Source organism: Microtus pennsylvanicus, chromosome 10 (assembly GCF_037038515.1).
Source record: "Microtus pennsylvanicus isolate mMicPen1 chromosome 10, mMicPen1.hap1, whole genome shotgun sequence".
Classification (NCBI taxonomy): domain Eukaryota; kingdom Metazoa; phylum Chordata; class Mammalia; order Rodentia; family Cricetidae; genus Microtus; species Microtus pennsylvanicus.
Genome location: NC_134588.1, coordinates 98,633,964 through 98,656,700, shown reverse-complemented (window position 1 = coordinate 98,656,700; position 22,737 = coordinate 98,633,964). Strand labels below are relative to the sequence as shown.

The following is a 22,737-nucleotide window of genomic DNA, read 5'->3' as shown; positions in this document are numbered from 1 at the left end:
TCTGGACAAGTGTCTATAATTTAGAACCTACGGACTAGGTTCTAAATACTACATACCCAGCCATTATCTTCTCTATTTATCAGGTGCGCCACAGGAAAAGAATGTGTGTCAAACGCTTTGCTTACACAGCCATACAGGCTTCACCAGGATTGCTTGTTCACAGCTTGTCTTTACTGTCTGCCAGAGTTTGACAGCAGGCATCGCACACTCCAGAGTGAGATATGCCTGAGGCATTCATTGCATATCCAAATACCTTGGACCGATGTAATATTTCCACTGAATTGATCTTATTAATATATCCCTTACCTGCCATCTTATTTTTGAAATATATTAATCTAACAGTCTCCAACCCTAAAAGATTTAATGATCCTTCAGTGTTTAAAGGTCGAACCTAAAATAATAAAAATAAAATTAGTATTTCAATAAAACCTTTAAAAATTAAATCATGAAAGTTTTAGTCTATTAAGAATACACCATCAAGACATTTCACTTATGTTAATAATTCTTACCAGGAAGGTATATATAATTTGAACAAACTAATGCATCATAGTAATAGTTTAAAGGAATTCTATCCTGGACAAATAAATCAAGTAGAATATATAAACCTTAAAATTGACCATTTAAAAATCATCAGAGACCAAAAATCTAAACTAAAAAATGAACACATTTACTTCATGAATTCTTATCACTAAACACTGAATGCCCACATATCTGCAGATGAAAGAGTAGACATGGAAATTATCACTGATAAACAGCGATGGAGGAACCAGCCATATAAACCAATATGGCCAGATCCCTACTTGACACCATATATTAAAACTTAGCTCTAAGTGGATCACAGGCATATGTACAATAATAGAAAGTTTACTATGCACAAAATACTGCACACAGCAACATGTGAGAGTTAGAAGGATTATTTTTGGAAGAAAATAAAGATTGTATCTTTATGGTATTGAAGCAGGAAAGTTTCTTAAGAAGAGAAAAAAGAAAAACCTAAACAATAGGAATAACATCTTACTTCAGTAAAATTTGTAATTTTGTTCAGGGAAATACACCATGAACATGAGCAGATGTGACAAATGAGGAGATTATCCTGTGTGTTAGTGACTCAGGACCCACATAAAGAATCCAATAAATCATGAGGAAAAAAATATGGAAAATTCAACAAAAAGATGAGCAAACATAACCAGGTATTGCCTATAAGGGAAAGTATGAAGGGCGTTATCACAGTTAACTGGGACAGGCAAAATAGTACTTTAGTGACACACTAGTTTACCACGATTTACAGAATGATGTGCTAGGGATAATTTGGGTCAGAGAGAACCACAGATGATGCTGATGTGACTGTCATTTGTGCTAATATTTTGGAAAATAGATGACACTATAGCATATGGTTCAACAGCTGCAGCCCCTGTGCCTTAGCAACCCCACTGCGAGGTGATGGGGCCTATACTGAGACATACGCAGGAATGCTGACAACAGCAAAGAGTCAGCAGTAATTCAAATGCTGTCAACCAGATAATAGATAAACACTGAAGTATTCACCCAAAAGACTATTTTATAGTAGTGAAAAACCAATGAACTTTATGTAGTACATATAGTAACATGTATGAATCTTAAAAACACAATAAATGAGCAAAGACAGCAAAGAAAAAAGCAGTAATTTCAACAGTTTAATAAATTGCAAAATCAAACAAAACTGAATATTTCTTTACTTAGGAATTCTTAAAATTTCCAGTTCCTCTATTTTACGGCAAGCAACAGGATGAGAATACACACAACCCTGGTAAGGTGTGGGCCACAGATGGGGCATGTGGAAGCAGTGACTCTGGGATATTGTGCTTAGGGAACGAGCAGAGCTCACAGCGTTATTCAGTTTACAGGACACATGCTTGCATATTGCAAATGTTATAAAAAAATGAAATACAAAACTGTTGCCAATCCAAATTTACAAATTTGAGGATGATGTATTTGTTGCTTTACATAATGTAGCATTTTTCTGAGGGTTTACATTATTAATATGTCTTAAAATTGGGGCATATTTTTTGCCTGTGGTGGCACGTCTTTAATCCCAGCACTCAGGAGGCAGAGGCAGGCAGATCTTTGTGTGTTTGAGGCCAGCCTGGTCTATAGAGTGAGTTCCAAAGCAGCTAGTGCTACACAGTGAAATTCTGTCTTGAAAAAAAAAAACCTGAGGCATATGTTTAATGATCTTGGCTGCCTTATTTCCCCTGTTCCTCTAACCTGACCTTCAACTAATGGCACCTACACTATACACACCAAATATATCAATATAACATGATTACTTTTCATTTCTGCAAAATAGAAATTTCATACTTATAAAAATTTTCCTTGTTAAGGAAATAGAAATATTAATATAAAACATGTTTTATTAGGCATATGGGAAACCACTATTCTTTTTTTTCCTTTTCTTTTTTTTTTTTTTTTTGAGACAGGGTTTTGCTGTAGCTTTGGAGCCTGTCCTGGAACTAGTTCTTGTAGGCCAGGCTGGCCTCAAACTCACAGAGATCCGCCTGCCTCTGCCTCCTGAGTATGCTTGGATTAAAGACGTGCGGCCACCACTGCCTGGTGAAACCACTATTCTTAAACACACACACCACTGCCTGGTGAAACCACTATTTTTAAAACATTAAGACACCTACAAAGTTTTGATTTTACATTTCCAGCCATAAAATGAAGGAATCGATCCCTGACTATCGATACATGCAAAGTATACTCCCTGAGTCCTTTAACCCAAAGCAGAAGGCAATACACTGACATTTTAGGTTGCAGTATGTGCTCTAGTTGCTCATCACAAGAAAAATCAGATTTTACAGGGAGAAATTAAATTCAATAAATACATTATGGTATTGGCCTACCTATCATAAACTAACCAGCTTAGAATTAACCCATTCTCAGAAAGGCAAATATGTAGGTTTTCTCTCCTATGCAGTTCTTAGATTTTATATCGATACATAAAATCATTTATGTATATATGATGCAAAAGTAGAAGTGTAATTGTCTAGGAAAACCAAGGGGAAGGAGAGTGCAGAAGACACAGAGGTCCTTGTGCTCACAGATAAGTACTAAGGAAACAGGAGTATTAATCAAACAGGGCTGTCTCTTCACAGGGAGAGATGTATATAACCTGTTTTCCACCCAGAAGGCTGGGAGTGGATGTGGTTAATAGCCTGGTAACCTTTGTGATATGTATGACCAAGACTGCATCTACACCTCAGACTCTTAATTTGTCACATGTGGTTAGTCTACAGTGCCCATCTTTACGGAAGACATCACATGTACTTTACAAAAAATTTTAACATAGTCGTACCTTAAGCTTTATTGTACACATGGGACTAGTTATTTATCAACAAGAAACTTTTTTTCTAAATTGTGCTGTATTTAAATATTCCTAAAATAAACTGCCTAGTGTCAGATTCTCAAAGTTTGAACCAACACTGGCTACTGAGTGTGTTGAACTGACTTCTTGTCTTACAAAGGTTGATACTCTTTGGTGGTTGTAGAGACCCCCACAAGAGAGGGAGGGGGAATAAAAGAGAGAGTAGTGGGGCTCAGAGATAGTATGCTTAATGTACAATATGCACACTCTTGAAAATGTCCTTATGTAACACAGTACTATGCACAATGAATATCTGCAATAAAAAAATTAACCAACTTGGCCCACATTTAAGTGTTCCATTACCTTTTTGAGAGGAAGAGTTTGTATCCATTCCATGGAGTTTACATCAAAGACATCAACTGCATTTTCACTATAAACGGATAGATAAGGTGCATTGTAACCTGAGGGGGGGAGGAAGGAAGGTACAACCTGCTGATTATTGAAAATTATTAAGACCCAAACACTTTGAAAGGTCTATCCTAAGCAACTGTAGAGTGGAATCGTTTCAAAACCCAACAGTTATTATACATAAGAATGATGTTATAAATGTTTTGAAGTGAGCAGGACATAAAGCATGAATGAGAACTGATATGCCATAGCTCAGATTATAAGCCCAATACAGAAGGAATCAATGAACCCACACCTTGTCTTATGAGAAATTTCATGGCATTTTAAAGTATTGGACTTTTAAAGTTAAACTGTTGACAGTGAAACACACAAAGTACAGAAAATTTCACCTAAGTGTTCTGGTCTAGAACGGTAAAGTAAAATAGGCATGACGTGTTCTGCTACAGGCACTGTGACTGGCAGCTGTGTGACAGGAACAGATGCTCAATCCACACTTGTGGAAGGAATGGCAACACAAGCAAAAAGTAAGCGATTGACTCAAACTACAGTTATGACTAGAAATGTATTAGCCTGACTTCACATTAGAACAATCAGGAGTAGCTGGCTCAGTTATGAAACAGCATTCATTTACCCATATGTCACTGAAAACAACGTTCGTTTCAGAAGAAATAAAACACTATAAATAGTTAAATCTGGGTAGGTTAGAGACTTTTGATCATTTTTCTGTCATAAGAACGCAACTATCCCGAGACACACTCTTTCACCTAACTCACCTGGACTGCCCTGTCCTCCATCCTTCCTGCTGCAAGGGAGAGGTCCTTGGCTCCTGCCCCAGTAATTGTTTTACTGGACTGCAGAATTCCACACTCTTTGGGTCGTTTTGGGACATCTTATTCTACTGTCTGTATTTCCCAAACAGTCCACCTTTTCCTACTGATTCTCTAATGGCTTTTTCCACTTCACATTTAAGCAGGCTTAAGAGGCTTCCATTCCAAACAAAGCAATCTGGATCAGACATTCTCTCCCCGAACACCTGTAACAGCATCCTATCTAACCACTTACTCCCAGGAATCTTCCCTACTTTGTGAGGCAGACAGCACTCCATCGATTTCACTCATGACTTCATCTCATACAGTAAAATATGTACTCAACAGTGATTATTATTCACTGATAAAGTATTGAATGAAATATTAATATTTTAATATTTAAGAAAAGAATGAAATAAGTAAATTTAAATCAATATATATATATATATATATATATATATATATATATATATATACCTATAAAATATAAAATGAAGTAATACTTCTTATAAAGGTCACTTTATATCTTCCAAGAACATGTTAAACAATGACTTAGTAACTTCCCCAGCATAAGTCTTATGAGCTACTGCTTCTTAAGGTTACTATATTTAGGGTGACAATGAAAAAAACGATTGGGATTATTTTTAAACACAACAACATGTAGTTAAAAAATGTATCTCAGTAAGTTTTCCATAGAAAGATTAATCTTACTTACAAGCATTTAATTTTCACTGTTTGTCTAGGTTTTACAATATATGGTTATTTTACTTTAGCAACATAATTAGTACTTGGGGGAGACCTTAAAAATGATTAAAAAAACAAGTTGTTAGTAAAAATGATTATATTTAAAGTAAGTGAAAAGGCAAAAAGGGACAAAGATAGACAAGAAAAAGAATCTTACAACAAGAGGAAGGATTTGCTGGCCACATCAATTCTTGTTGTCTAGATCTTCGGCCCTGGCAGTCCGTGTATATCCCAATGCTGTTAAAACACAGCAAATACTCTTTGTTGGATATCTCAACTGCACAGATAGCATCCATTGGTTGATGTGCAATGAATGATAGTGTGTGGTCATTTGAATGGAGCATATTGCATGGACTTCCTTCTCCATTCAGGGGGTATCTGAGAAATCCTGACTGGAATCCTACACAGAGTTGCTCATTGAAGATGGCCATCCACTGGACATTACTTGGGACTTGAATTTCCTTAAATTTCCTGTGTCGGGTCTTGCTCTGGAACAGCTCATAGCAGAGGACCTGTCTTTTCATAGCCACACACAGGCAGGACAGGGCTCCATGGCGCACTTTCCCAGCAGTTATGGTTTGACACCCTTTAGTTTCTGCCAGCTTATAAAAATCTGTCTCTCGTCCGTCCAAAGCTGACATAGGAAAAAGTCGGACATGGCGATTTCGGCCTGAGATCACTGCAACAAGCTGATCACTTGGAATGAGTTCAATCTGATGAATTTTCTTATTGTCACCAACTCTAATAATCTCTACAAGAAGAAACAACAACATTAAATGCAAAATGAGTTTATTAATTATATCCAAATTAAACACCAAAGTATATAACCCAATCCATATTAAAGATACATACACACAAAAGTATCTAAGAGCAGAAATCACAGAAGAAAAAAAGAGGATAACTGAACCCATTATCAGATCATTTAACCTACCAATAGCTGATAGTTGGTATTGATTTCAGCACTGGGATCTTCTGAGTCAAGGCAAAGAAGTCCTGTGTAAAGCATGCCTATACTTCACAAAGTTTGTTTATTGGTACTAAATTCTAGCAACTTCACCATGGAGTTCCTATTTTTAAAATCCAAGTGACTGCAACTCATGTTCCTCTTTAGGTATTTCTTTTTAAATTTTATTTTATGTATGTGGGTATTTGCCTATATATATGTCTGTGCATCACTTGCATGCCTGTGTCCATGGAAGCCAGAAAAAGGCATTGGATACCCTAGAATATAAGTTATAGATGGTGTAGGCTATCACGTAAGAGCTGGGAACTGAACCACTGGGTCCTCTGCAGGAGCAGCAGACAGGGTCGCTGAACCATCTCTCTCTAGTTCCATCTCTTTAGGTGTTTGTGTGTACGTGTGGCCATGTATGCATGCACAAGCATGTACATCAGACATCAGCCTAAGGTGTTCTTTTTCAGGAGCTTTCTGCCTTCAGTTTTCGGTTTTTTTTAATTAAAAAATTTAAAATTGTGTATGTGTGTGGGTGCATGTCATAGCATGGGTGTGGTGTTCAGAGGGCAACTTTGTGGAGTCAGTTTTCTTCTTCCACCTTTAGTGGGTTCCAGGGATCAAACACAGATCACCAGGCATGTATGGCACCTTTATCTTGCCACGCCCACCTTTGTTTGCTAAATCAAGGTCTCTTACTGGGACCTGGGATTTGCTAAGCAGGCTAGGCTGGCTAGCCAGTGATTACCAGTCCATCTGTCTTTTCCTTCCCTAGGCTAGGCTGGCAAGCCAGTTCCTATCAATCCATCTTCCTTTACATTCCCAGTGTTGTGATCATAAACATACACTACCATGTCTGGCTTTTTATGTGGGTTCTGGGATCCAGTGCTATATGGCAAGCACTTACCAACTGGAGCATCTTCCTAACACTTCTCAAGGTATTCCTATGGGCAACAAACTCATCAAGCTTAGTGACTGACCTGTTTGCTCAGGATCTAACCTAATATAAAGACAGAACTTACAATGCTATGTTTATGAAAAGCAAATTCAATCGGTTTTGCTTTATTTCACTCAGCACTTTATTTCCCTCTAGGGGGCTAAAAACCTGTTGCACTGAACCATGGGGAACTTTAGACATTTCTTCTTACAGCACTATTAAGAATGAGAAAAGTGATTTTGTCTTTTATGTGCAGCCTTTAGACATGAGTGGAACTGTTCAGTAAAACAGGAGAGGGGCAGTACACAGAGCTTTAGGGGTAATAGAATCGAAAACCTTTTGAGTTAAAGTTGGGTGTGGTGGCACATGCCTTTATCCCTAGGATAAAGCAGGCAGATCTGTGAGTTCAGCCAGCCTGGTCTACATACTGAGTTCTAGGATAGCAAGAGTAATACATTGAAATTCTGTCTTAAAAAACCAAAAAGAAAAAGAAAAAAAAACCCGTTGAAATTCAAAACATATAAAATTATATCTGGAAAATTTTAGTAACACAATCCTGCTCTTAGAATTTAGGTTCAAGAGTTTTCTAATATATAATTTAAAATTATTTCAGAATAACTGGGTTTTCTCTTACCATCTTTGGTGACATGCACAACAAATAATCCTTCTTCATTTCCCAAAGCTATCCTTTCATGATCTATTTAAAACACAAGCATAAAACTTTTTAATCAGATAAAAATGTCAGGATAACAGAATATACCAGATAATGAAAAAATTTGGTGTTAGAATAAATTTAAATAACAAAATCAAAATACAATTTATATTTCCCTTCAGAGTGCAGTATAAATATGTCATGTCTTTTAAAACAGAACAATCAGCTAAAAGTCTGCTTTAGTATCAAAGGAAGGAAATACTTATTCAATAATGAGAAAACTAAAAACCCAGTTTGAGTATCATAGACATCGACCATTCTAAAAACACTGTGAAAGGCAGCTTAATCCTGCTCACTAAACTTCTCATATTTACTGGACAGCAACAGAAGTGGAACACGCATATAACAAATGTACAAAAAGATAAACAAAAAGGAAAACAGAAGTTGCTGTTTGCTGGTGACATGCTCTATAGTCTATGACTTCAAATCTCCTCAAGAACACATATTACATGTGAAACCCACACTCTGAGAATTAACTTGTTTCAATTCACAAAAGTAGAAAAAAGTTACCAGATTGGCTTTTAGCACTAGTGCTCTTTAAGAAGACAATGCACGTCTACTCCTAGGAGGGCTAAAACACAGATCTGACACAGGTCTCATTCACCCACACACATCTGACACATGCCAGACACCTTGTAAACAGTGGGGCCAACTCAACATATAGATTAGTAAACAGTTATGGGTCTATGATGACTGCTATAAGTGCATACCTATGATTGCAGCTGCCTGCGTTGTTTTAATGAGGGGTAGGGTGCTGTCATAGGCCTCTTTGGGAACATACACAGAGCGGTCTCTGAATTTGTTTTTCTTCAAAATCTTGTGCAGTTCACTCAGGACTCCCACCCACTTACTCTTCTCGTTCTCACTGTCGGCAAGCAGCAGGATGGAACATTTGTTACTAGGTGCTGAGAGCTGGGAAGCTGTGACCTAAAACAATTTAATATTCACAATATTAGAAAACAGACATCTTTTATGCTAGCCGCGGGGTTCTGCTCATTTGTTTAGCACTCACAGCATTTATTAAATTATCCCTTTAGCAAACTTTAGCTATACTGAATTCGAGTATCTCACTGGAATGTTTAATTCCAACAGTAGGAGATGATACAAATCAAAATGTTACTATCACTTCACGCTCTGTGTTACAAAATGTCATAAAAATGCATTGTACACACTGATTTAACAAGTGACACTTAAAATTATCAAGTATCATGGAGAAAAACACTTTACCAGCATTACCTCACTTAGCCCTCTTAACAGCTTCGTGAGACAGGAGCTATGATTATATACTAATTTTATATTTGAGACTCCATGATAAAGAGAAAGTAAGTAACTTATCAAGGGCATGAAGTTAAGCATGCTTCTATGCTCATAAACATATATCATTCTGTTCTGAAAGTTTCTTGTACTTCCTAGCAATCCTTCATGTTATCATCGGAGAAGGTTAGATCACTTGAAACAGGAAGTAAATAAAAGTTTGTAAGTCAGAGCACTTTTCAATTATGTAACAATAAAATCCTACTGCAAATTAGCTACAGGTGCCGGGCGGTGGTGGCGCACGCCTTTAATCCCAGCACTCGGGAGGCAGAGGCAGGCGGATCTCTGTGAGTTCGAGACCAGCCTGGTCTACAAGGGCTAGTTCCAGGACAGGCTCCAAAACCACAGAGAAACCCTGTCTCGAAAAACCAAAAAAAAAAAAAAAAAAAAAAAAAAAAAAAAAAATTAGCTACAGGTAAGGGAGCCTTAACAGACTCCCTTGGGAGCTAGGGGAGAATAAACAGTTGGTGGCCTTGAAAGTGAGAGACTACATTTAAATCTTTGAACTTTCTTACATATAAGATTCATAGACAAATAGGAAGGACAGATAGAATAGAACAGCTTTACAAAAGTGTGCTGTTTACTTCATCAAGACAACTACCGGCAATTATCTGTATGCAATAATGAGAGATAAACAGATCAAGATATATACATATATAGAAAGACCATGAACATAAAGAGGAAAATTGACATTGGCTAGCTGACAGCCAGAATCAAAGTCACAGATGTGAAGAAAACATTATTTTGGATGTTCCTGTCTCAAATAACCTGGTTACAATCACAAGAGGAACATCAGCCAATATTGTAGACAGTGGAAAATGCTCCTACTAAAGTTTTGGAGTATTTGTTATAAAGGAATAGACAACTGAAACACAATTTTAAAAATAAGAGTTTTACAGAGACAAACGCTTTTGTTTTTAAGTTGAGAAACCTCATGTGGTAATATTTTGAAGATTGAACTGGGATTCAAAAATAAACATGAAGCATATTTTAAAAGCATATTTATACATTCTACAAGTCTTAGCATAATCTTGTATTCATGTAAATAGTGGAGTACTAGGTCTGGGTCTTGTCCAGTAACTCTATGGTTTATACGCAGTAGTAAAACATACTCATTAAAAACAAGTAACTAGGTGCTGGCTCCGTGGATAAAGCACTTGCTGCACAAACCTGGAGGGTCAGAGTTTGCATCCCCAGAAGCCAGGTTTAAGTCAGGTAGGTTTGTCTGTTATTCCAGCACTCCAGAGGTAGAGACAGGGATTGCTGGGGCAAGTGAGCTAGCTAACTAGCTATAGCTGTGAGCTGCAGGTTCAGTGAGACTGTCTCAGTATGTAAAGAGGAAAGCAATCAAGGAAGATATCTGACATCAGTTTCTGGCCTTTACAAGCATGTGCACACAAACATATATGCACATCATACACAATATATATGCAAAAACTCGAAGTAATTAAGTGCTCAAGTCATACACAGACTTACTCTAAATATACAGGGAATATCTTTTCGACTTGCATGAATAACATCAGAAGCCAAGACTGAACTCACAGAAAATTCTTCATCTCTGAAATAGAAGTTAAACATTTAGGGTTATTACATGTTGCCTGTGTATGGTTTTGCTTACATACCCAAATAACATACATGAAGCAATCCTCAAAGCATAACTGTATAAACACCCAAGCTCAATTTAAAACGAAACAAAACACAAGACTTCCCCACTAGTGACTGACAGTACTCAAGGTAATAATCCATCAGGAGCAACCTGGCACTTTACACTAGACATAACTGCTGACTCATGCAGACACACAGGCACACTGGCAGAAGGGGTTTAAGTCTCCAGAGTCCCCAATGGACTCTCATACCTGTCATAATAAATCTCAAATGACCTCAATCAAGTTCATTTGACACTGTGACTTCAGCACCTAAAACAATGATTTATCCTTGACCTGTTGTCATCTTGGCTTTTATTTATTTATTTAGGTTTGTTTGTTTATTCATTCATTCATTTATGTTTTTCAAGACAAGGTTTCTCTGTAGCTTTGAGGCCTGTCCTGGAACTAGCTCTTGTAGATCAGGCTGATCTTAAACTCACAGAGATCCGCCTACCTTTGCCTCTCGAGTGCTGGGATTAAAGGCGTGCACCACTACCGCCCGGCTGTCTTATCCTTGTTTTAACAGATGGTTTTGCTGTTGTTCGTGTTATCCTTAACCTTAATGTGGGCTAAGGAGCTCTCTTCTGCCTAGCCCCCCTCATCTTTATATTCAGTCCACTAGCCGGTCTGCCAAATCTCTCCTGCTGATATTCCCTGTACCAATCCTTCCATATTTCACTGTGTTTCAGGCACCAATAGGCATAGCTGGAGATGTGCACTTTGAGCAATGGGTGTGTCTGAATTAGAGGCATACGTAGGATACATCAATCAGGAGTACTGGATGAAGCTGTAGGAGAAAATAAAATCTCCCAGCACAGTGCCTGGAGCTTCTAGAAAAGGAGGAGGAGGGTGCTCAAGAAGAGTCTGGACAAGGGAGCTAGACATACAGATTCTGGTGCTGGTGTGAGATGTTATGTCCTTTATTTTCACAGAATAACTTTGCACTTCTAGATGATGACAGGTGAGCATGTATTTAGGATTCTTATGTCATAATCTTTAAATTGGTCTTTTAGAGTCAAACTTTGGCTTTTAGCGCCACACACTCAACACCTAGACCGACTTGCCCTAGAACCACCCCTACCTCCCTACTTTCTAGTATATTATAGGAGCCACAGGACTAAATCCAAAAATTGACCCCAAATTAGGCTATTTAATACGAAGCATAGTAACATAAAAGAAAGACCATAAACTACTGCCTATGCTGCAATGACACACATCTTCATCCCTCGGGGCTTACCTCATGTCAATCACTTGACTAATGACAGAGCTGGGCTGAGATGCTTTTCCTTCCGCAATATCGTAGAGAAACAGTTTGAAGTCACAGACTACAGCCAATGCTCTCTGCCACCCTTTCTTCACTCCAGCTGGCTTAGGGATCTTGGTTTTGTTTTAGTCAGACAAACAAACAAAGACAACTCAAATACAAATGACAGCATGAGCCCCTGGTCCTGCTCTAGGTCTGCTTTCTAGCTGGTAAGGCAGCAAGTGGGACACAGTGCCGCTAGTAAGGGGACAGTGAGAACACTCGTCAGACCATCCAGGGTCTGGCCATTTCAGACTGACAACTCTAAAATAAAATTTACTCAGCTTTTTTTTTTTTTTTTAGAGAGATAGCATAAATAGTAAATTTGGTTGTAAGAGGAAAATGGCATTCACTTCCCACTGGAACTGTGCCTAGGATGGTAAGCTTATGTCTTAATATTTCCTAACACCTCAACCACAGTCTACCTCTCAGGCAATACCAGAGGTCCAAGGCTCCATTATGGTGATTTTGACATTCGTAAATCTCAAGATACAGAGAGTACAGAAAACTCTGTGATACTTTAGAATTTATTTCCAAGTAATTATGGCTCTAGATAAAATATTATTTAAATGAGTTTGATTCACTGAATTTTCTGTCAAGTTGTGCTTACTGAGTAACTAAGCAGAGGTACTCACCCTGACATGGCCCTCATATGCTGTTCCTACTCCCTTCTGTGGGTCTATACCAAGTGGACCTTTAGTCTGCTCAGGAGGAACCGGACAAGCGGTTGGAGCTTTGTTCACACACGTTATATGACACGAGAACCCACACACTTTTGGAGGGAAAAAGGACACAATTTAGATTAACAACAACAACAACAAAATTCACTGGGCACTAATTGCATCCATGGTGCTAGTTAGATGAATGCCGATTTTCTATTTTATTTTAAACAACTTTATCACTAGGGAAACAGATTCAGTTGCCTGTCAGTCAGAAATTCATTGAGAAGTAGTAAATGCTTTTTATTATTTATATTATTATTTTCTTTAATATTAGTAATAAAATTGAGAAGCAAATGGGTAAGACAGAACAACAAAAATATCCAAACCTTGTAAATAACATGGCTGATTTAAACTTGTAATTCCTACCAAAGTGGTCTCTGAACAGTTTTTTTTTAGCTCTTTATTCAATGCAACTCATCATCAGCCCTGAAATTCTCTTGCAGAGTTACTAATGAACACTCAGCTACTTGGTGTGTCTATCAGCAACGTTGAATTGATTAATTCGTGTGTTATTCACGCATGCTTATGTGTTTGCCTGTGTATGAGTACATGTTCACATGTATATGAGGATGTGAAGCCCAAGGCTGATGTCAGGTATCTACCTCCATCTGTCACCCCCACCTCATTTTCTGAGGTCAGGTTTCTCACTGAATCTGGAGCTCAACAACCCTTCAGCTGGTCCAACATGCCAGCACCCTCAAGATCTCCTTTCTACCTCCTGAGTCTGGGATTACAGTTGGGCAACCTGGCATGTGTGCTGGAGACCCAAACTCTAGCCCTTATGCTTGGGTGGTAAGCACCTTATTCCCTAAGCCATTTCTCCAGGCCCTGTATCTGGCAACTTTTACTGACTGTTTGGAAACAAGTTTCAATGACTATGAAGGTGTAAAGAAATGCATGGAGTTGTATTCTCCACGTTTTCACGACCAGAGAGGATAAGAGCTAACTCTACTGAGCATTTTCTAGCATCTCTGTTCCACACTACTTGTTCAGAGTCACAGAGGTGACAGCAGCAGTGATGGCATTCAAACTCATTTGTCTGCTTAGAGCCTGGACAGCCAGTTGGCAACAGTACTGTTATAAAGCCAAGAAGTCACCTTTTCTTTCCTGTTGTTCTTACCTTCACAGGCACAGCCCTGTCTTATCAAACCAACCATCAAGGAGGTGCACTGATGGCACTTTGTAGGGGCAGTGAAAGACTTCACGAAAAATTGATGAGTCTTGCGCTGCAAAATAATTGATGGAAGAGTTAATCCTTCCAGCTCTCATTGCACGTCCACGTGGAACTGCAGGCACTTCTCACGTACCAGACAAACCTCAAGCACGCTGTACATCTTGTACTTTCAGAGTCTTTCTTGAAAATAACTTTTAGCATTTCTGATAGCTTTTGTCAGTGACTCTGATTTTACAAATATTGGCTCTTTTATTCTAATCTGTTGGCCATTTTTGTACTTGAGTCTCTCCTCCTTCTTTCCTTAGTTGACTGACAGAAATGAGATTCTTTTTCATCTTTAAGTCATTGTCTGATCTTTGAGTTTACTTTATATATCTGAAATATCTCCCATTAATTCCAGCTTTCTTTGGGATTCTTTCATCTATTACCTCAAGTCTTCCTTTATCTTGCATCTTTAAAGATACTATCATTATTATTATTATTTTGGGGGCAGGGCATATGTATGCAGGTGCCACAGGACTTGTGGAGGTCAGAGGACAGCTTTCACGAGTCAGTTCTTTTCTTGAACTCTGCTGAGGCAGCATGTCCTGCTGTCTCTGCTGCTACACTGTGTACTCCAGGTTAGCTGGCGCTTGAGCTCCCAGGAGACCTTCCAGTCTGCCGGCCCTAAAGTTACAGATGTGCACCACGGTACCTGGCTCTTCACATGGGCTCTGGGGGTAGCTTGTGTAATCAGGTTGCACAACCAGCACCTTCGCCAGAGGGGTCATAGCTCAAGCCTGACATCTTCATTTCTGAACTTTCCCATCTCCAATTGGTTACTTAAGTTCCTATCATTTAAATAAGCCCATCTCTTTTATTTAAACATTTTGAATATGTCTTAAGTGTTTTCTTGCATCCTTTACTGAAGCTTTTCATCTCTAATTTGAAGAAATTTTAGTTCATTATTTCTTCAAAATTGTGAGTCACTGTATATGCCAAGTGCACAAAGATGCCCTTGAGGTCAAAAGAGGGCATCAGATCCCCCAGAGATGGAGTTAGAGGCAGTTGTGAGCTGCCTGATATAGGTGCTGAGAAAGGAACTCTGGTCCTCTGGAGAACAGCGAGTGCTCTTAACTATAGAGTCATCATTCTAGACCCGCTCCTATTTCTTTAATTCCACGTTTTTCCTACTGAAAGTCACACTATATTATGTAAATGTTGACACCATTCCTGTCATATACCTTAACTTTCAAATTTTTCATCTCATTTTCTAACTGACTTGTTTTTCTATTATATCTATTCTTCTCACTCTGTTATTAAAGCTCTTTATAGATCTCAGCAATTAAATTCTTTTGTCAAGTTCTTCTAGATTATTTTTTCTTATCACGGTTTTATCCTGTCTGACATTACCCATCTTTGTAAAGATATTTATTATATTCATTTTAAATTCATATTCTGTCTTGTCTCAATATGTAATGGTTTGTGGTTATTCCTTTTTAGCACGTTTTTGTTTTTCAAAACAATGTTTTTCTGTATAGCCCTGGCGATCCTGGAACTTGTTTTGTAAGCTGGCCTCAAATTCAGAGATCCACCTGCCTCTGCCTCCCAAGTACTAGGATTAAAGATATGTGCCACCACCACCCAGCTCTCATCATACTTTTTAAAATTAGTTTTCAGAGCCATTGCTCACATTCATTTGCGATTATTCATAGTTTATGTTCTTTCTTTCAATAGGCTTAAACAAGGAGCTCAGTCTTCATGTCTTCCCATACACAGTGCCCTGGTCATAGTAGGGTGGGGTACTTTTTGCTGTTTGATGAAACTCAGGCTCATATTCTTTGAAGAGAGCTTCAACTTAATGCTTTTATCAGGTGACAAAATAAGGGTTCCTCTAATAGGCTATGAAACACAGAATTTAAGAATTAAATATATTGTATACTCCTTCCAATATTCAGAATGGTATTTACATTTATTATTAAATTTATTTTCTTCCTAAGTTTTTTATTTTATAGCTTTGAGGAAATCAGCAACAAAACTCACAGCAAATATCCAAAGTAGAAGAAATCCACTCTTATGTTTTAGAACACAGTATGTTTAGAGCAAATACCTTAGGTGGAAAGCCAGTTGAAGCAGGGCATCCCTTTTTCCTTAAGGTTGGCGTGTGAACTGGAAGTGGAGCACAGTCTGCAATCTGAATCCCAGGCAAAAGAGGAAATGAATGTCGTGAAAAACTCACTTTATTTAGGAAACAACTAGAAAGAGACCACAGCAAATAAACCAATAACATTTCAACAATGCTAAGGAGACAGTGCCTCAGCTCCCTGAGGTTCAAGTTTTTCCAGAACAGTACTTCAATACGAGCTCACAATATTTACAAATGAGTTATTTTTTAATTATAATAATTTCGATTTGGAAATTTAAATTTAAAAAGAAATAAATTAGAAAATAAAATCCAGAGGAAAAAAAATCACAGCATGTAATTTACACAAAAATGAAGATATTTTCACATTCGTTCAAATTTTGTCACATTGATTCTTCAAAGTAACTGAATATTTAAGAAAGATTTATGATATGAATTAATAACATACACACAAGATTAATTTTTAAACAACTTTTTACTGTACTTGAGTTCGTGCGTGTGTGTGTGTGTGTACACGCATGTATATGTGTGAGTCAGATGAATGCATAAATTGTCAGAGGACAACTCTGTGACGTCACTTCTCTGCTTTTAACTTTCTGTGGGCTCTAGAGATGAAGCTCAGGTTTGCCCAACAAGTGCTGTACTTGCTGAGCCATATCATCAGTCCTAGAAGATTCTTTCTAACTACATGATTTCCACATTTAGAATATATTATGTATATGGAATAAAATTACATAGATCTGAATATATGGAGATTAGTGGGATTTATACACAGAAATTAATTTTAAATAAAGGAGTTAAAATTATATATTATTATTGGCATTAAGAATTTAATTCAAATTTAGCTATAAGTCATATCTCTACTGTAAGTAAAATGAAGTCTACTTTATTAAGTATTATATGTTTCTTTGAATAAAAAGAGCCAGTGATTTTATTGGATGTTATTGTGGGGGAGGAGGGTACATTGTTTAATCAGCAAAGTAAAAAACAAAAAACAACAAAAGACAGTAACTTCTTTTTAGGATGCAAAGCAAGCACACATGGAAAACAAGTTGAGCCTTGCATAAAGTCACAGAGTATTAAAATATTACAAGAAAGTTGCTTGTAACCATAACCTCTAAAACTAATCATCTATAAACTCTAATCCTGGTATAGAATTTGACTGTGTCGGCTTTTTTGTGAATTGTAAGTTTATATTCAATTTAAATTTTGTTAACTTTTGAATAGCTTGAAAAAAAAACATTTAGCCCAACCTATAATTTAAGATTTGAGAAGATAAATATAACAAATAAAAGAGGAATGCTGAAAAAAAAATCTATGCAAAAGATAACAAAACACAATAGTAAATAAATGGTCATTAGCATTCTACAGAAAGTCCCAGAGAAGTTATTAAAATTAAAGACTCAAACAAATGTGCTGAATAAAAGATCAACAGTACCTAATTAAAACTGCATTTAACTGGATTTCACTCACACAGCAACACAAAATTCAGGGCACCAGGACAAATCAACAAGTCACATGGAACACACTGAAAGCAATGAACTCTGCTGAAGAATGGAGAGAAGTAACTATTGTGCACACCATCCTCAGAGAGGTGGAGGTACCATAGGAAGGGATGATACTGTGAAGATGCCACCTTTCCTCATGTCAATCTAGAAAATCAATGTAATTCCGATTAAAAGCCTCACATGGAATTTGGCACACCGACACTAAAATAGTATGCCAAACTAAAGGGTCAACAAGAAAAAGAACACGGTGGCTATGAGCAGCACCCAAAAACTGTTTAGGGCTACAGTGATTAAGAAACATAGAATCAGCATAAGGAATAAGCAAAAGGACAGAAACACCCACAACAGACCCACACACCAAAGCGGAGACAGTACTGCAGAGGAGTGAAATACAGGAGACTCAAGGGTTTATATGGAGAGAAAATACTGGAATTCTATTTACCACACCACATAGCAATCAATTTCAATTTGATTAAAGTCTTAAATACATAAAAATGCAATTTTAAACTTTAGAAGAAAATAAGGAAGAAAAATAGTATTTTCATAAAGAAAAACTACTTTAAAAACCACAAAAGCAGAAGTTGTACAGGAAAAGACTGGTAAGCTGGTCAAGAGTTTTGAAAAACAAAATTAACACAAAATTTAAAAATTATCCTCTGACTGGAAGAAAATGCTTACAACCAATAATACATAGCAAAGAACTCATACCCAGACTTAAAAATAGCAAAAACCAAAACAACAGGAAAATTAATGGAACAAAAAGACAACAGGCAAATCATTAGCAGCCAATGAACATAGAAAAAGATGCTAAATACAATCAGAAAAGGGAGAAACCTAAGTTAACACAAATGCTGCTTCACACTCTTCCAACTGGCAAAAGTTAGTATCTGATTGCACCAAGGGCTGATAGGGATGTGGAGAAATGGGAACATTCACATGCTGCTGTGGCGGTGGGGGAGGATGAAAATGGACCCAAGCCCTGTGAAAAACATTTGGGAAGATCTAGTTCAAGTTTAAAGTATATATAACATACAACCAGTTTGCACCCAAACTGCCCATCTGCAAAAGCAAAAATACTAAGATCCCCTCAGGACTAATTTCGGCAATGAAGAGCTGGAAGCAATGTAAGTACCCACAACAGAAGGGTATCACAGTGTGAGAGCAGGGGGGGGGGGGCATTTCATCGCACTGTAGTAGTTATTGTTACCGTTATTTTGCAAAGCTCTAAATCACAGTTGGTTGCCCAAAACAAACAAGCAAACGAAAGAAAGAAAGAAAGAAAGAAAGAAAGAAAGAAAGAAAGAAGGAAAGAAGGAAAGAAATGTGTTCCAGATCCATGTCATTCTTTGTGGTGGTGACTGGTGAGACCATTACCTAACACCTTTGGCTTAAAGCCCATATAGTATATATAATAAATGAATTAAAAGCACATTCTTCCAACTAGGATGTCAAATGGTCTTTAAGGAGAAAACTGACCAATGGGCTGCTTATAGTACTTTACTGAGATGAATTATTAACATAACATTATATTTTTGACTATTAAAAAGCAGGCTTTAGTTGAGTGAGTGCCCATAGCTGATTGGGCAGTTAAACTAAACTATCCTGCTGCCACAGTTGTTCAGTTGTTACAGTAGTAACAATTTCATTTAAAAGCTGGGTTTAGGATGCAATGAATTAGTTATATCATAGCTTATTAAACTTGTTAGAAGAATTAAAACACATGAATCAAGAATGGCACTTTCAATGCCATGTGCTTAGTTTGTATCTAATACTGTCAATAATACCATTAATTTTGAATATAATATTTACACAAGCATATATCTACATACTTCTCTAACTATAGACTATTTTTAGTTACCTACCTACCTACCTACCAACCTACCAACCTACCTATTTTTGCCTCTTTCAGGTGAATGTGAGTGGTAATCTTCTATTTCTCTGTGTTTTATCAAAATGTAATGATGTCTAATGAACTGTTAACTTACTACACAATGTACTTAATCAGGCAGATTTCACTTAAAATTTTCAATTCCCTTTCCTGAATACAAATGTACAGTTGCAGAGCAATGCTGCTCCAGGGAGGCACCTTAACTGGCTCAGCTTCACTAGATGTGGAAGGAGATGTGGACCTTGACTGGATGTAAAACTTGATGCTCTGGTTCCATATATAAGTGCTGCCAACAGGATCAGTCTAGGAAAATAAGTCAGGGAACAAAAAAAACAAAAAAACAATCCAAGAATTATGTTTTAACAATATGTAACTCTTAAGGCATGGACATGACAACAATTCTTGAGGAGGATTAAAAAAACAAAATTCACATTTTAATATTAACATTAGGGATGGCATTTTGCAAAAGCATGAGTTTTACTACAAACAAGCATTATGTTAAATATGGAGAACTGCTATAATTTGGCAACTGTATGGGAGTTACAGGTGAGTGGCCTTCTATAGGTAGTGGGTACAGGCAGGCATTCAAACAATTCCTAAGCAGTTAACCAAAGCTCCACAAAATTGGAAAATATAAAAGAAATAGACAGTTTTTTAGATAGATACCATACACCAAAATTAAATCAAGACCAGGTGAGCAATTTAAATAAACCTATACGCTGCTAAGAAATAGAAACTGTCCTCAAAAACCTTCCAACCAAAAAAAAAAAAAAAAAGCCCAGGGCCGGATGGTTTTAGTACAGATTTCTACCAGAACTTCCAAGAAGAGCAATACCTATACTCCTCAAAATGTTCCACATAATAGAAACAGAAGAGTCATTGCCAAACTCTTTTTATGAAGCTACTGTTACCCTGATCCCAAAACCATACAAAGACTCAAACAAGAAAGAAAATCACAGACCAATCTCACTTATGAACACGGATGCAAAAATACTCAATAAAATACTGGCAAACCGAATCCAAGAGCACATCAAAAAAATCATCCACCATGATCAAGTCAGCTTCATCCCAGAGATGTAGAACTGGTTCAACATATGAAAATCTATCAATATAATCCATCATACAAATAAACTGAAAGAAAAAAACCATACGATCATTTCATTAGATGCTGAAAAAGCATTTGACAAAATCTAACACCCTTTCATGATAAAGGTCTTGGAGAGATCAGGGATACAAAAAATATATATAAATATAATAAAAGCAATATATAGCAAGCCAACAGCTAACATCAAATTAAATGGAGAGAAACTCAAAGCCATTCCACTAAAATCAGGAACAAGACAAGGCTGTCCACTCTCTCCATATCTCTTCAACATAGTTCTTGAAGTTTTAGCGATAGTAATAAGACAACAAAAGGAGATCAAGGGGATTCAAACTGGAAAGGAAGAAGTCAAACTTTCATTATTTGCAGATGATATGATAGTGTACATTAGTGACACTACACACTCTACCAGAGAACTCCTACAGCTGATAAACACCTTCAGTGATGTGGCAGGATACAAGATCAACCCAAAAAAATCAGTAGCCCTCCTATACACAAATGTTAAAGAAGCTGAGAGGGAAATCAGAGAAACATCACCTTTCACAATAGCCACAAATAACATAAAAATTTCTTGGGGGTAACACTAACCAAAGTGAAAGACCCATTTGACAAGAACTTTAAGTCTTTGGACAAAGAAACTGAAGAAGATACCAAAAAATGGAAAGATCTCCCATGCTCTTGCATATGTAGGATCAACATAGTAAAAATGGCAATCCTACCAAAAGCAATCTATAGAGTCAGTGCAATCTCCCTCAAATCCCAACACAATTTTTCACAGACCTTGAAAGAACAATAAGCAACTTCATATGGAAAAAACAAAAAACCCAGGATAGCCAAAACAATCCTGGGATATGTTGTTCATATAAAATGGTCAATTGTCTCAATATGGTGAATTGTAATAATCTGGCAACTTTGCAGGAATTACAAACTAGTAGTAACAAACACCAGAAGCAGCCCTCTATGGAGACACAGCAAGGCCTCTTAGGGGGGTGTGTACTGGCCACCATTCAAACAATCTATGAAGTAAGGGTTTGGTGAGCATAACCAACACAGTTATTAATCAACTTTAGTCTTTCATTTTTAGATTTTAAAAACTGAAACAGAGGGACACTACATATGTATGTGTGGCAAAGATGATCCCAATAAATTGGTTTGCTTTGAGAAGTTCCAAGTTAGGCCTGAATCCAATCTCTTCATTGCACAGCCAGTCCTCTGTGTTCTACCAGGGTGCCTCCATGACAGAAGCATTCATAACAATAAGGATCATAGAGCTCAAGTTATATTTTCTAACAGTGAACTTGAACAAGAAGAGGAGCGTAAAAGATTAAAATGAGACTCAAGACAAACTTGCCCAGTTCACAAATTTGGGGAGAGTTAAGGAGAAGGCAATCAGATCAAATTATTAGCTACATAAATCAGGGGTATTTCTCACTTCCTAGTATTCTCCCCTTTCTAGTGTCTATATAATTATACAAATTGCAAGCAGCCCCAAAATATTTTATATTAAGAACTTAAAATTAACTCATTAACATAAGCTTTTATGAAGTGTCCAAGTGGAAGATTAATTATATATAGAAAACTTCTATGTTAAGAATAATCTAAAAAATTTTTGAGCTATCATGAAAGGCTGGAGTCCTAACGCTCAGCTGTAAGACAGGAAATCCTGGGTAGAAGAAACTTTGAGATGAGGAATAAATAGTCCAAATAACTTTTACCTCTAGGTCAGGTGAGTTCAGTATCTCTAAAACCAAGGGCAAAAAGCTTTCTGTTTTCCACCAATACTGACTCAAATTTTACAGCAGGCCTACTCCATGAGCGATGAGAACGAGAACTAACAGAAGTGAGTACTGTACCATACTGTCCAGCACCAGAATCAGAACATGCAGTCACACCATTTTATTGGTATGTGGGCAGACAGAGGTTTACCATTAAGGACATTCTATGTCTCAGGAATCAAACCAGAGTCGGGTGCTGGAACATTTTTTGTGTTTTGTGATCAGCATGTTTTGTGATCCCATGACAATGTGACATGGCAGTGAGATACCAGAGAAAGAAAATG

At 37.2% G+C, this 22,737-nt stretch overlaps 1 protein-coding gene across 17 annotated transcripts in view; it reads right to left on the bottom strand.

Annotated features, from left to right (window-relative positions):
- The window catches only part of Cdc42bpa (CDC42 binding protein kinase alpha), a 221,175-nt gene that overhangs the window by 16,769 nt on the left and 181,669 nt on the right, over window positions 1–22,737 (bottom strand). For 15 of the 17 annotated variants that reach the window (XR_012912113.1, XM_075989294.1, XM_075989300.1 and 12 more), the window contains 10 exons: window positions 16,148–16,231; window positions 14,005–14,110; window positions 12,798–12,934; window positions 12,097–12,236; window positions 10,690–10,771; window positions 8,610–8,826; window positions 7,822–7,884; window positions 5,456–6,049; window positions 3,704–3,801; window positions 307–391 (listed from right to left, as the gene is read on the bottom strand). Coding sequence is in view for 16 of the 17 variants with exons in the window: in XM_075989294.1 (XP_075845409.1) it covers window positions 307–391; window positions 3,704–3,801; window positions 5,456–6,049; window positions 7,822–7,884; window positions 8,610–8,826; window positions 10,690–10,771; window positions 12,097–12,236; window positions 12,798–12,934; window positions 14,005–14,110; window positions 16,148–16,231 (1,606 nt within the window). In the remaining variant the exon portion in view is untranslated. Of the gene's footprint in view, window positions 1–306; window positions 392–3,703; window positions 3,802–5,455; window positions 6,050–7,821; window positions 7,885–8,609; window positions 8,827–10,689; window positions 10,772–12,096; window positions 12,237–12,797; window positions 12,935–14,004; window positions 14,111–16,147; window positions 16,232–19,774; window positions 19,880–22,737 lie in introns of all 17 variants that reach the window. The other 2 variants (XM_075989310.1, XM_075989299.1) reach the window with 2 other exon arrangements.